The sequence below is a fragment of the Vulpes vulpes genome, chromosome 14, assembly GCF_048418805.1.
Source record: "Vulpes vulpes isolate BD-2025 chromosome 14, VulVul3, whole genome shotgun sequence".
In the NCBI taxonomy this organism is placed as follows: domain Eukaryota; kingdom Metazoa; phylum Chordata; class Mammalia; order Carnivora; family Canidae; genus Vulpes; species Vulpes vulpes.
The window spans coordinates 99,415,854-99,429,619 of record NC_132793.1 but is presented as its reverse complement, the minus strand read 5'-3'; the positions used below and the strand labels follow the sequence as shown (position 1 = coordinate 99,429,619).

General features: G+C 47.3%; 1 protein-coding gene across 10 annotated transcripts in view; it reads left to right on the top strand.

Moving 5' to 3' along the window:
* Positions 1-13,766, top strand: part of NTRK3 (neurotrophic receptor tyrosine kinase 3) — a 376,383-nt gene that overhangs the window by 136,458 nt on the left and 226,159 nt on the right. For all 10 annotated transcript variants that reach the window (XM_072737252.1, XM_072737257.1, XM_072737256.1 and 7 more), the window contains 2 exons: positions 1,395-1,456; positions 2,335-2,437. In XM_072737252.1, the coding sequence (XP_072593353.1) occupies positions 1,395-1,456; positions 2,335-2,437 (165 nt within the window). The remainder of the gene's footprint in view (positions 1-1,394; positions 1,457-2,334; positions 2,438-13,766) is intronic.

Here is a 13,766-nt window from a genome sequence, read left to right as displayed (position 1 = left end):
ACCTGAGAGCATCTTGGGCACTTATAGGGGAACTGCAGAGCAGAAACACTTCTTGGGTAGTCCCTGTTGCACACCCCCTGAGCTCTGTGCCTCTGTTTCCCCCAGGGAGTCCCCTAAATCCTGAGCATGTTGTGGGTCCCCCTTGTCTGGATGGGAAGGGGTGGTGTCAGGAAGAACATGGAGTTTCCCATGTCCAGATAGATCCCTGTTAATCATTTCAGTTGTCCTTGTGGAGAGAATGGGGAGCCTTTAAACTGGTGTTTCTCACCTGCTAAGAGGGCCCCAGAATCTGGCTGAGACTCACCTTGTGAGTGATTCACAAGGCCTCCTGATAGGCTTGTGTGTCCCTAAGTGGGGAATTTTTTTTTTCCAAAGTAGGCTCCACAGTGAGCCTAGAGCCTAGTTCGATGCTTGATGAGATCAAGACTCGAGCTGAGATCAAGAGTTGGATGCCTAACCAGCTGAGCCACGCAGGCGTCCCCTAAAACATTTGGTGTTTTGCTTATGGGCTGTGGAGGAGTCATTTATCACTTTTCCTTTTCTCTCTCATGGGAGAGTAAGAGAAGCGTCACTGTCATTTCTGCTCTGTGTGTGGCCTAAGATCATGGACAGTCAGTCCTGTTGAGGATGCCCCTTACTATTTGGCATGAACGTGAAGATCGTCCGTGGCTTCCTTCATTTGTCCTTGGTCTGAGAGGACTTGCTATCTCACAGAATGTCCCTCCAGAGAATTCTGAGTTTGGGGCTGTTTCCTGCCCAGAAGGTGATTTGAGATGGAGGACAAATGGATACTTGGCTTCCCATCCAGGCCTTGCTGGAAAAAGGTGGTGTTTCCTAGGCATATGGCTTGCAGCTTACCTTGGGCTGCCACTGTGTTCTGAAATCTGCCGGCAGGGAGTGGTCAGTGGGATGTTCCGGGGGCCATGGGTCTCCCAGTCTCCCTGAGGAGGAGAGGGGGCGAAAGGAAGGGCATGGGAGACCCAGGGACTTGGAAAGGAGGGCCTAGGCAGAGGGTAGCCAAATGTCAGCAGCAGGTGCTATCACCAACAGAACATGCCCAATCCAGACCCTGGTCTGGATCCCAAACCATTTCTTCTCCTCCTTTGTGTCTAATAGTTAATGCCCTATGATGCATCCCAGGTGACATTATTTACTCTGGAATGGGGAGAGGGGGTGGCGGTGAGGGTCCTTTATTCCTTGTGGAGCCTGCCTGTGACTTGTCAGCCCCAGCCAGGTGGCTGGATGGGGATCTGGTCTCTGGGGAGCCCCGCAGAGCCCAGGGATGTTCTCCAGCAGGAACTCCCGAGGTGGGGGGCTGGGAGTCAGGCGAGGACTGCGGCTGAGCCTCTTCTGTCCGATAAGCTAACTGTCTTCCTGGTCTCGTTGATTTTCAGTTTACGACGTGAGCCCCACACCCATCACTGTGACACACAAACCAGAGGAAGACACTTTTGGGGTAAGTCCCTGCCGGATCAAGGGGAAGCTGTTTACTGACTCAGTTGTTTTCAGACTTCATTTTAGGAGCTAACTTCCCGGAATTTTATCTTACTTGGAACCTCAGTATATACGGCAGGAGGAAAAAAAAAAACAACAAAAAAACTGTGATGAATGACCTCCTTTCAGGTGGTTGAAACCTTCCTTGTTTGATGAGAATAAGTCATTGTTTGAGGAAGTCTTTGAGGATCCGCTCCAAGCCCTACCAAGCCCTAGGGTTCGGAAGAAGAGAACTGTTTGAAACCCCCACTCAGTTAGCAGCCTGGCTGGGCCTGATTTGAAGGGAATGCTAACCACACAAGCCTTTTACAAAAGTCGAAGTTGCTCAGAGCATCCCCTTGGGTTGGTTTTTCAAGTCACCTCCCCCTACCCTGCCTGATTCTTAGAGTCAGAGATTTTCCCTGCGGGGGAGAGCAAAGGTTTTTTTAAATTAAATTTTATTTTTTTAAGAGTCTAGATCTCCTAGAACCTTTTGGATAATACTATGTAAAGAATGTCAATGTGAAAGTGCAGAGTTTTTTGGCTAATTAAAACAACAAACAGTAGATAGAAACTTCTTAGGCCTGCCCTTGCATTGCTTGAGATGGCCCCCAGAGGAGAGGCTGAACCACAGGACGTTGTCTCATCCACTTGGGGAATTAATTTCCTTTTAAATTTCTTTTTTAATGTTTGAAGGTCTCAGGAATTACTTCTTCTAAGGAGTTTACTCAGTGGCAAAGTTCTGAATGGGCTGCAGCTGTTCCTCCGATAAGGACTGCTTTCTTAGGGCGCATGGGTCACTTCCCACGGCACTCGGGTTTTCTGTGACTCTTCTCAACTGTCTGCTCTTGGCCCTACCAGGTGTCCATAGCTGTGGGACTTGCTGCTTTTGCCTGCGTCCTGTTGGTGGTTCTCTTTATCATGATCAACAAGTACGGTCGACGGTCCAAATTTGGAATGAAGGGTAAGGTGGGATTTTCATTTGCAAGGGTCTCATGGGGGAAATAGGGTTCCTTTGGATCAAAAGATGCTGTTTTACTCTCTCATTGCTCTCCAAGGGGGCCTCCCTACCAGTAGTGGGCTTAAGTGGTCCTGGTGGAGACTCTTGTCTACACCTTATTATTGGTAGTGATGGATTAGAAGCTGTGTTGGTTCTGCAGGGGCCAGACCATGGACCGCCTGGTTTTGCTGTGACTTCGAGAAGCATCATGTAGCTGAGCTGCTTGCTGTATGATGGAATTTTGTGATGGAAGTTGGTGAGAAATAGGGCTCCTTGTCTGAGTAACTTGGTTTCTCTCTCTTTTTCTTTTTAAAAATATTTTATTTATTTATTCCTGAGAGAGAGAGAGAAAGAGAGAGAGAGAGACATAGGCAGAGGGAGAAGCAGGCCCCCTGCAGGGAGCCCTATGCAGGACTCGATTCCCAGGCCCAGGATCACGACCTGAGCCAAAGGAAGACTCTCAACCCACTGAGCCACTCAGGCGTCCCTTGGTTTCTCTCTTGTCTGTACTCTTCCTTGGAGTTTTGATGAGAAGGTTTTAGCATAGCTAGATATCGGGTGGTGGACTCTGGTGTTGGGAAGTTGCCCACACAGTCGCATTTCAGCACGTAACTCTACACAGGGTCCCAGAACAGATGCCAAGAGCAACATGATTGTAAATCTGTTGGCCAGCTTCCACAATGCCTCGTCCTCAGCCCCCTGATGGCTAGGGCAGGCTGTGGGACGAGGCTTCCCACTATGGCTCAGCTTGGGGCAGTGGCACAAGAGGGGTTAACATGGTAAATTAGCATCCATCTGCCTGGTCTCAGGGATGGATTTGACCAGATGGCTCCAGGGAGGCTTGGTACCAGTTCTCAAACAGAAACTCGAATTGCAAGACCTACTCTCTCCTCTGGGGTTTCCATTTATGGCTGGTGTTAGATGGGAGGTGGGTAGGGAAGGATGAGGAGAAGGGTTCAGCAAGCTGTCAGATTGCTGAGCTAGGATCCAGGTTTGGGTTTTCTGGGAGAGTTCGGGATCCAGAAAGATGAATTTCTACAGCATCTATGCATGAACTGGTATCTGCGCAGAGGGTCTTGACTTTGGGACTTGGGCTGAAGGAGGGCACATGAATGAGATCCACGGGGACCGTGGTCCCCTGAAGTTATGCAAATGTGAGGTTGTGTCCATAGGCTTGGGGTGGGGGGGTAGGGTGGTTTGGAATGGAGCTAGTCCACTTCTTCTCTTATATTCTCAAAATATCCTATGATTCCCCTAAAAGCTGAGAACACAGATATTCAGCAGGAGATCCCCTTAGAAGGGAAGAAAACAGGAGAGCAGACTGGCCTCTCAGAAGCTCTCTACCTCTGTTCTCTCTTTCTGTTCTTGATTAAGCTAAACAAGTCAGCAAGGCAAGCCAGGTTTTCCTGAATCATGTGAAATATTTTGACCAAGAGAAATACATGTGCAGGCAAATTATAACAAGGGGATAGAAGTTTGGCCGAAAGCCCTATGACTTAAACAGGATCAGACCACGGTGAGGCACCTCGATTGCAGATGTTTTATCTGCCAGTACTCCCCAGTGCAAGGCAGGGCTCTGCAGGGTTAGAAGATGAATACCACTGGGTGAGCCCCGAGCCTTCAATCTCAGCAGAATCCTTGGCCTGTGGCTTTGAAGACTGGCCCTATTGCTCATGCGAAGTTTTCTGACCATGGGAGGAACCTCCTGACCATAGCTCTTTCTCCTTCCACCTGAGAACACACCAGGGCCCAGACCAAAGGGAAGAATGGGGCATTTTGCTCCCCACCGAGGAGGCGCGCCACCAGCTGAGACCCTGTGACATGCTTGGCAGCACTGCGAGAGCAGATTTTTCCTATTAATTGTCATCCGGTTTCTGGAACAGTGTGTCCCCATGTCGGATGGATTAGACAGCATCCAGGGCGGTGCCTTCCCCTCAGCTGTCCTCAGAGCCTCTCCCAGCCCCCTGCTCCCCCCTCCCCCAGGGGGCCGAGCCACCTCCTTGGAAATGAGGTGTCCCCTCCTCTAGAGGCAGGCAGCCTGAAGAAGGGAGGCTGCACTTGGAGGCCGGTTGTAGAAGTGTGTCCAAGGCTGACCTTGCAGCAGATGAAGCCTGCAAGTCTCTGCTCTTCATCTCACCCCATCGCTTGTGCTTATGGGGCCTCATCTTGGAATGAGTAAGAAATGCCCCAGGCTGCATACATGCCTGATCTTTTGTTGCCAGCGAGCATCCCAGTGCAGGAAGGAGAGAGCAGGAGTGGGTACCAGGAGCCCCCTGAATCTGACTCAGGAGAGCCTCCTCCTCTTCTTAGCCGCCCCGTCTTCAGCTTTGAGGGTTCAAATCAGAGTCCGGTTGTGCCATGCCATTGAACTGCTCTAGCAAAGTTACTCACCCCCTCACAGCCTCTTTTGCCTCAGTGGGTTGCTGCTGAGTATTGAGATGTGTGTGTAACTGGTATATAAAAGGGGCCCCGTGGTGGCAGTTCTACAAGCCTCTCCTGGCTCCTTTTATTGTCCTTTTATGAAGGGCTGCCCTCCCAAGACGCAGTCCCACCCTCCTTTGTCACGCATGGCATTTAGTCAGGATGCTTTTATTCTGCACGAGTCCCACGGCCTTGTCATTACCTTGCATACACATCATCTATCTGTCCTGCTAGACCAGGAGCAACTTGGCAGGAACCACAGAGCGCTCAGCCCACTTTGCCTGAAACTTCCCACAGTATTTGACAAATGCTCATTGAACTCAAAATGGATGACTGTATTTGTAATCATTAAAAAAAAAAAAAGCAAAAAAAAAAAAAAAAAAGAGCACAGCTCATGAGTCAGTAAAAGGCCAGTAAGGGCTACTTTGGCAATCTGAGGTGTCTGGGCCGTGGGAGGTAGAGTAGGGATGATGGGGGGAACTCATAAATAATACTCAATGTCCACATGTGAGGGCCCGGAACACAGTGTGTGGACGAGGAGGGATTGTTAATAAGAACTTTATTTCCTTCTGAGGAATAAGAAAAAGACAAAAATACAAAGATTGGTATAACAAAATACTCCTATTCCCACTGCTCAGAATAAGCGACTCTTAGGTTTTGTTTTTATATTTGCATCTTATGTTTTATTCCTAGAATAAAGAGATGAAACATTGCTGATAAAATTTGAAGTGCTTTAACTGTCACCCTGTTCCCATAGACAGCCACCGGCCTGGGCTTTGTGTACATCCATCAGTTCACAGTTTCTGTCTCTTCGCTTGTGTCCCTGCCTCTCTTTCTCTGCACACCTGCTCTCTCCCCCCTTGGCTCTCTCTCAGCCAAACTCATGCCTCCATTGCATGGCGATGTTAGTGGCTAGGTCTGGTAACCAGTTCATTTTTATACTACTTTTTTTTTCCTCCATTTATTTATTTGAGATAGAGAACATGCACACAGATACACACACTCAAGTAGGGGGAAGGGCAGAAGGAGAGGGAGAAGCAGGCTCTCTGCTGAGCCAGGAACCTGATGCTGAGTTCCATCCTAGGACGCTGAGATCATGACCCGAGCCACCCAGGTACCCCTGTTTTTATATTTCTGTATGTACATACACATATACATATACCTATATATTTTGTTTTGCTTTTGTTTGTTCTATATAGGTCACAAATTGCATTCCTAGAACTCTAGAAAACAATAAAAAATATGTATGTCACTTCTATAGATCTTACTAATAAATTTTATTTGGACAAGAGAACTTGTGCCATAACACTTTTAACCAGCGTGATTAATGACTACAGCACTCCCAAGAGTGGTCACACATGGTATGCAATATGTATAGATAATGTACGTATGGTATGTGAAAAAACATACACCTATATGTGTGCGTATTAATGTATATACATATACACGTACATATACAAAATGCATTACTTTTGTGTGTGTTTAACTGATACACGTCTTCATACTTAGTATCCTTCTCCCTCTTGCTTTATTTACTTGTCAGGTGTCAGAGATCTCTCCATGTTGGTGTGTTTAGGCATTCTACTAAATCATGGGAAATGAATATATTAACTAGATCTAACAGAAATGAATAGAAAAAGCATTGTCTCAGACACCTCTGTGCTTGTATTACCTACCATCCTATTGATCATGGTTGGCCTGCGGAGAAGTCACAGGAACATGGGAATCCATCTCTTAGAATCACAAAGGTTTTGAAATGGTGCTGGGCTAGGGCTGCAGGGGTGTCTTTGGGCTGTGGCTAAAGCCCAGTGTCTTACTCAGAGCAGCAGGGGAGAGGTGATCCTTTATAAGTGTCTGGTTTGGTGTGGGAACTGACCTTCAGAACAGAAGCCAATCCCCTTGCTGGAGCCAGGACCTGGAGGCTCCCTGCTGTATAAAGCATTAACTCTTAGATTGCTGGATCAAGGGATAGTGGGGGACATGCAGGGCAGGGGCCATTTACAGAAATAGAGACAGACATTTCAGTATTTTATTTTATTTTTAAAAAGATTTTATTTATTTAGGAGAGAGAGAATGAGGGAGGGGCAGGGAGAGAGGGAGAAGCAGGCTGCCCACTGAGCAGAGAGTTGGATACAGAGCTTGACCTCAGGATCCTGGGATCATGATCTGATATGAAGGCAGCTGCTTAGCGGACCAAGCCCCCCAGGTGCCCCAGACATATCAGTATTTTAACAACAAATGATATTGTGCCAGTGCATACTGGGCCTGGAAGTGATGCAGTTCAGAGTTTACACCAAGCTCTCCCTCACAAAATATTTTTAAATTGGACATCAGAAGCCCATGGTGGTGATCCAGCCGTGCTTTGTGGCATCTGTATTTATAGATGAAGAAGCCATATCTCAGAAAAGGAGGCGTCGTGCTTTGGATTTCAGGTCTGGTTAGGTTGAGTTCAGATGGGACTCCCTGCTCATATACTCAGCCACTTTCCAGGGCCATAGAAGGACCTATAACTACTTGGTCTTGCCTGCACCACGGCAAATATCCGTGGTGTACCTGCCATCTTCACTTCACACAGTTGTTAGAAAAAGAACCAGATCAACTATGTGAGTGTATGTTTAAATAATAAAACATGTCCCATAGCTTTCATATAAGGTATCCTAGTTATTTAAAGAGAAAGAAGCAAATGTATGGGGTTTTGCAACCTGTGAAAAGAGCGTATGTTCTTTGGCCTCTGACCTTGTGACTACCCCATAAGTATCTTTACATACTTCCAGATCAGGGATGCAGTGGTGGTGTATTTCATACTTCTTGGCTTCCTCTCCTCCCACAGAGGAAACAGAATAATGATTTCTTTCTTTTTTTTTTTCTTTTTAAGTATTTTATTTATTTATTCATGAGAGACACAGAGAGAGGCAGAGACAGAGGCAGAGGGAGAAGCAGGCTCCTCGCAGGGAGCCTAATGTGGGACTTGATCCCGGGACTCCAGGATTACAACCTGAGCTGAAGGCAGATGCTCAACCACTGAGCCATCCAGGTCCCCAGAATAATCAGAATAATGGTTTCTTAGAGCTGAAACAGATCTTGGGCTTCTTAGGCCAATGTCCCTATTGTACAGATAAGGGAACACACCAGAGAAGTGCTGTAACATGCAGAGCGCACATGCAGAGTGCACATGGACAGCACTGCCCCTGCTTCCCACAGACATGGTGTGTGCAGAGAGGCAGGGAGGGCCAAGAGTAGAAGCTGGATGATGAATTAAATTAACCCAGTTCTTCCAGGGCTTTTGTTTTTGAGTACTTCCCACTTGAATGGGGCTTTCAGGAATGCCTCTTCTTAATCTACTTTTCTTAAACTGGGGCCCACCTGGCCTGGGGGGAAGATGGGAGCTGAGGGTGTGTGTGTGTGTGTGTGTGTGTGAATGCGCTTTCTTGGCTAAGGGGACTTCCTTCATTTCTTTCTGGACACAGTGGAGACCGCACAACAGGGCAGCAGAAGCTGGGGAGAGAGGAGGTGGTCCCGAGCTACCGCTAGGGCTTCTGGTAGTACCTTACTTGCTTCATCAGCCAGCGCTTGCTTTTTTTATCCTAATGGTTGGACACGTGCTGGTGCCTCTGATGGGCCTGTGGATGGGCACTCCAGGACTGTTCCATTGTGAATTAGCATCAGTTAATAGGTACTTAAAGTAAAGTGGTTGCCTATTTGATTATGATTGGGGGTTATTAACATTCTTTCCATAAACAGATGGTAACTGTCCTCTGAGTGGATTGTAGAATCCTGCCAGAGTCTTGATTTGGAGGGGCTGGCTCCTGCCAAAACATGTCGGGGGCTGCTGCTCCAATGGAATGGCCATTATCCCTCTGGTTAACCTCTTGGCTAAGGGGGTTGGGAAGGCGGACCTGGGAAGGAGTCATTTCTGGACTCCTTCCTAACCTGGGAGTGTTGGACCAAGAGAGGTTTCTTCCCGCTGGAATGGGGATGGGGCTGGGAGGGATCTTGGACTCCTACGGTTTGATGCTGTAACCTCCAATGAGTCATCATTTTTCCCTCAGCTGGGATGGAGGGGCTGTGCATCCCTAGCTGCGAGCATACTGTCAGGGGATTGATGCAAGGAGAGTGGAAGGGAGATAGCAGACTTCTGAGACTACCGGAAGGTGATATGGACCCTAGATGAGCACAGTGTCGGTGCCAGAGATTCGATAGCTTCCTTTGGCCTGAGAAATAGACTTATTTGATCTCTCTGTAACTGAGTCAAAAGCCAAGAGCAGTGCAAGGCAGACGTGAAGGCAGGTGAAGGGCTTGGCTTTCCTGACTTCCTCTAATACATTCATTCTTCCTTCTTGCTTGTTTTTCTTTCTTCTTTTCCCATTCTCTCTTCTGAATTGAGGTTATTCAAGGGGGAAGGTACCTCTGACCCTTGCAATGGTCTTTACTAAGGGATTCCTGGTAAGGGACTCCTGGTGGACGGTGGCCCTCTGAACATAATTTTGGGAGTAGTTTTTGGATTCGTTTCCTATATCGTTATCCTAGGTCCTTGTCCCCTAACAAATGTTTGATGCCCTTTCTCTCCTTTTGGGCTCCTTGACAGACTGCCCCCCCATCCCGCCCCTAAGAACACTCCTAGAATTTGTCCAAGTCCTAGTTAAATAGGTTGGGTGTGTGGCTAATCCATAGGCAGGACGTAAAGTAATTGAAGCCAGGAGTCTTCTGTTTCTCTTCCTCGGCTTGGACTTCATTGGGAGTTTCTGGCTGCAGATGAAGTCTCGTCCCACTTGGTATCTGAATTCTAGAATGTGGTGCCCAGAGCTTTGAGAAGAAGGCTGGAAGGCAATGTGTTTTTTTCTAAGCATTCCTTCACTGCCCCGTCTTTGTGGGGGTTTTGCAGGTGTGCAGTGAACGGTTCTAGCAGCCCCTGCACTGTCACCATTGATTGTCTTAAGGCTGCACTGCTCCATTCTCCCTCAGAGCTCTAGGAAACCAGCTATTCTCCAGTGCTGAGTCTCCTTTTCAAAAGGAAGACCCTGGAAATAGAGTCTGCTACAAAATGTTTTTCCTCTGTGGTTACCTGCTAGCTGGCTGTTCTTGGCAAGCCCGGCATCCTGTTCTGTAGGGCCAAGGATGGCCAATATGTTTGGCTCCATAGCCAAAGTGATTGCCTGTCTGACTCATTTGATTTTTGGCAGCAAAATACAGTTCTTACTTAATCCAAGGCATTCTAACTGGTTCCTACAGGGTTAACATCCTTAGATACCTCAGTGTAGAAGTACTCAACCTTTTGTCCCTGACAGCACATGTGACAGTTGACAATCACATGCCTTACGCACTCCTGTAGGTGTAACCAAGCTTTTGGACAAGAACTGGCCCTCCCAGTAGTTTCACACCTAAGAAAAATATATCAGGATATGAGTTAGCAAAAGGGATTTTTAAAACTGGGAATCAAATCAAGTCTGTACTAATTTTTACTCTTAAAAAATTCACAAACTCCAGTATTTTATTATTCATCCAAAGTTCTGGGGACATACTTCATCAGAGATCCAGATATCCTACTGGATCACAGTACCAGGATGGAAACCAAGAAGGGTGGGGGCCACCAAACTGGACTTTGCTCCCAGTGTTCTTTGCCCAACATGGGTTTGCCCCTGCAAAGTCAAGTTGCAGAAGCTGCTCCAGCAGAAGCCCTCATCTCTTCATGGCACATCCTTTCTCCATCTCTGCATCTTCTCCGGTACGTCCTGCTTTCACTTGTCTAGAGGAAGAGTGACCATGGGATAGAGCTAATGAGAAATCTCCACATAACCACAGTGCCTGAGCCCTGCATTCATGCAGCTTGTCCCATGAACTGCAGAAGGCCTTGGGAGGTCCAAAGATGAGCCCTCCAGACCACAGGCAATAAAAAACAAGGAGATCAAAAAACCGTTGATTGGGAAACACGCTTTTGGACAAGGGGAGAAAAGCCACACCTTGAGGACAATAACAAACCAGCTAGCCACTGCAAATCCACAGCCACAGCTCCTTGTCACCCCTCTGCCCTTCATGCTGTGCATCCATCATGGGATGAGCTGTACGGGGTGATGGAGAGGTGTGCTGCAGGACAAGGAATGCATTTTTCATCCAGCTGTGGCCTCATCCACCAGGGGCATCTACCACCTGCTCTAGTCCCTAAGCTTCTAGAGAAAAAGAGGAAGAACTTCTGGTTGGGTCCCTTCCTGGCTCTTTCACATGGAGGATTAATAACATACTTTTTTTCTCACTTGCACAATACGTTTAGTTTAGAGAGATTCACCAAGTCGCTCTGGTACATGGATCTTTATGCTCTTCTCTCTCTCTCTCTCTTTTTTTAAGATTTTATTTATTCATGAGAGACACACAGAGGAGAGAGGCAGAGACACAGGTCGAGGGAGAAGCAGGGTCCCTGCAGGGAGCCCAATGTGGGACTCGATTCCAGGACCTGAGTCAAAGGCAGACGCTCAACCGCTGAGCCACCCAGGCGTCCCTTATGCTCTTCTCTTATATTAATTCTGCTTCCACAAGCCAGAGAGAGATTGCTGGCATTCTTATACCAGCCTCCCTAGGTCCCCCTCACCCTACCACCTATGGGAGAGTCTCCCTAATCGGTGGGACCCAGTGCAAGACGTTCAAAAAGTATGAATTTCAAGATTTCAGCCCCAAGTGTGGGGCTCTTCTGAGTGCAGAGCTCTTCTGAGCACAGAGCCAGCTCTGCTCCCCGAATCCAGCCCCCAGGGACTCGATCTTTCCCTGAATGGTCTTGAAGGAAAGCTATTTCTATGCTTTGTTTTTCAAGAGAGGCTGAGATTTGAGGTAAAGACAAGAATGTTAGCTGATTTGTCACTTCTAATCATAGCAGGGAAAGAGAACAGGAGGCATCGAACATTTATTGAGTACTTACTCGGTGCCAGATGTATAATAGATCTTATAATAGTCTTCATAGGTGGTGCTATGCTCTGCATTCTAAAGATGGGAAAGCTGCTCAGACTGGCGCATTTGCCCAAGGTCATGTGACCACTAAGTAGGAAAACAAGGTTTTACTTTTTTTTTAATTATTATTTTTTAAAAATTATTTATTCATGAGAGACACACAGAGAGAGGCAGAGACATAGGCAGAGGAAGAAGCAGGCTCCCTGCAGGGAGTCCAATGCCGGACTTGATCCCAGGACCCCAGGATCACAGCCAAAGGCAGACACTCAACTACTGAGCCACCAGGTGCCCCGGAAAACCAGGTTTTAAATGATGTCACTTAAATCAGTGGTTCTTAATCTTAGCTGCACATTCCAATCATCTAGTGAAATGATATTAATCCCTTGGCCCAGGCTGCACCCCATACCCATTAAATCAGAATCTGGACATGAACCCAGCCACAGGCATGCTTTTTTAACTTCTTGGATGATTTTGTTCATGTAGTCAAGATTGAGAAGCAGTGGTGTCCAAGTCCACAATGCAGCTTCACATGTTCCCCTAGATTTCAGGTCTGTGCAGTCTGCAGATCAGCCAATCTGATCACTCAGGAGCTTGTTAAACCTACATATGCTGGGGATTTGCCCCACACCCACTGGGCTAGACCTGGAGTGAAGTGTGGGACAGGCAGTCTCTCTAGGTGATTCTTAGGCTCACTGAAGTTTAGGAACCGTTGTCTTAGACTTGTGGAGGGATGAGGGATAATAGTATGGCCAGTGCATCTCAGACTTTCATGTGCTAATGAACCCTGGAGGATGCTGGGGATCCCCTGAAAATGCAGATTCGGATTGAACAGTCTGGGGAAGGGCTGAGAGTCAGCATTTCTCAGAAGCTTCCAGAGGCTGCTCTGTGGCCCACACTTCTAGTTACAAGGGACCTAGCCCTTGGGAGAAAACTTCAGAATTGTGACCTGGGAATTAGGTCACGTTTCTATGTTCCATTCTTCCTGCAGGCTCTTTTGCAACATTAGCCCACCTCAGAGGCTTACTTTTCTAACTGGAACAATGACGTGACCACAAGACTACAGAATACAACCATTATAGGCACACCTCTTATTGCGCTCCACAGATTGCAAATTGAACGTTTGTGCCACTCCTACATCAAATAAATCTGGTGGTGCCATTTTGTCCAGTGGCATCTGCCTACTTTGTGTCTCTATGTCACCTGTTGGTAATTTTCAGGAAATTTCAAACTTTTTCATGATGATACGTATTTTGGTGATCTGTGATCAATGGTGATGACTCACTGAAAACTCAGATGATGGTTAGCATTTTTTAGCAATAAAGTATTTTTTAAATTTAGGTATGACCATTATTTTCTTAGACATCATGCTATTGCACACTTCATAGATGACAGTATAGTATAAACATAACTTTGATATGCACTGGGGAGCCAGAACATTCATTTGACTCACTGCCTTGCCATTTGTGCAGTGTTGCAGTGGTCTGGAACTGAACCCCCAGGATCTCTGAGGTCCGCCTGTACTTCGGAGGCATTTTAGTTCTACCCTCTTTGCGTAAATAAGCTGCTCAGATTTCCTAGAGCAGTTTCTGTAGTGGCTTCTCTGGTTTAAACCAAACCACCACCTCCTTCCACACAAAGGCACTTGTAAGACTGCTGCCTCGTTCGTTTTTTTCCTCAGTGACAAGTGTGAGGTCAATTAACAGTGACATTCCCCTTGAAGAGAGCTGGGGACAGGCCCCAGAGAGGCCAGCAGCCAGTTGGCAGGCTGGCATTCCCAGCCTAGAGTTCCTTTCCTTTTCTGGAAACTTCTGTGTCCTGTTTGCTCTTCTTTTGAGGGCCAATCCTTGAAGATGGTGCTGGGGGCTCTAGGGAACTAGAGAAGCTTGAACTATCAAGATCTCAGCTGAATGAGGTCAGGGCCATCAGTGGAGGGGACCCC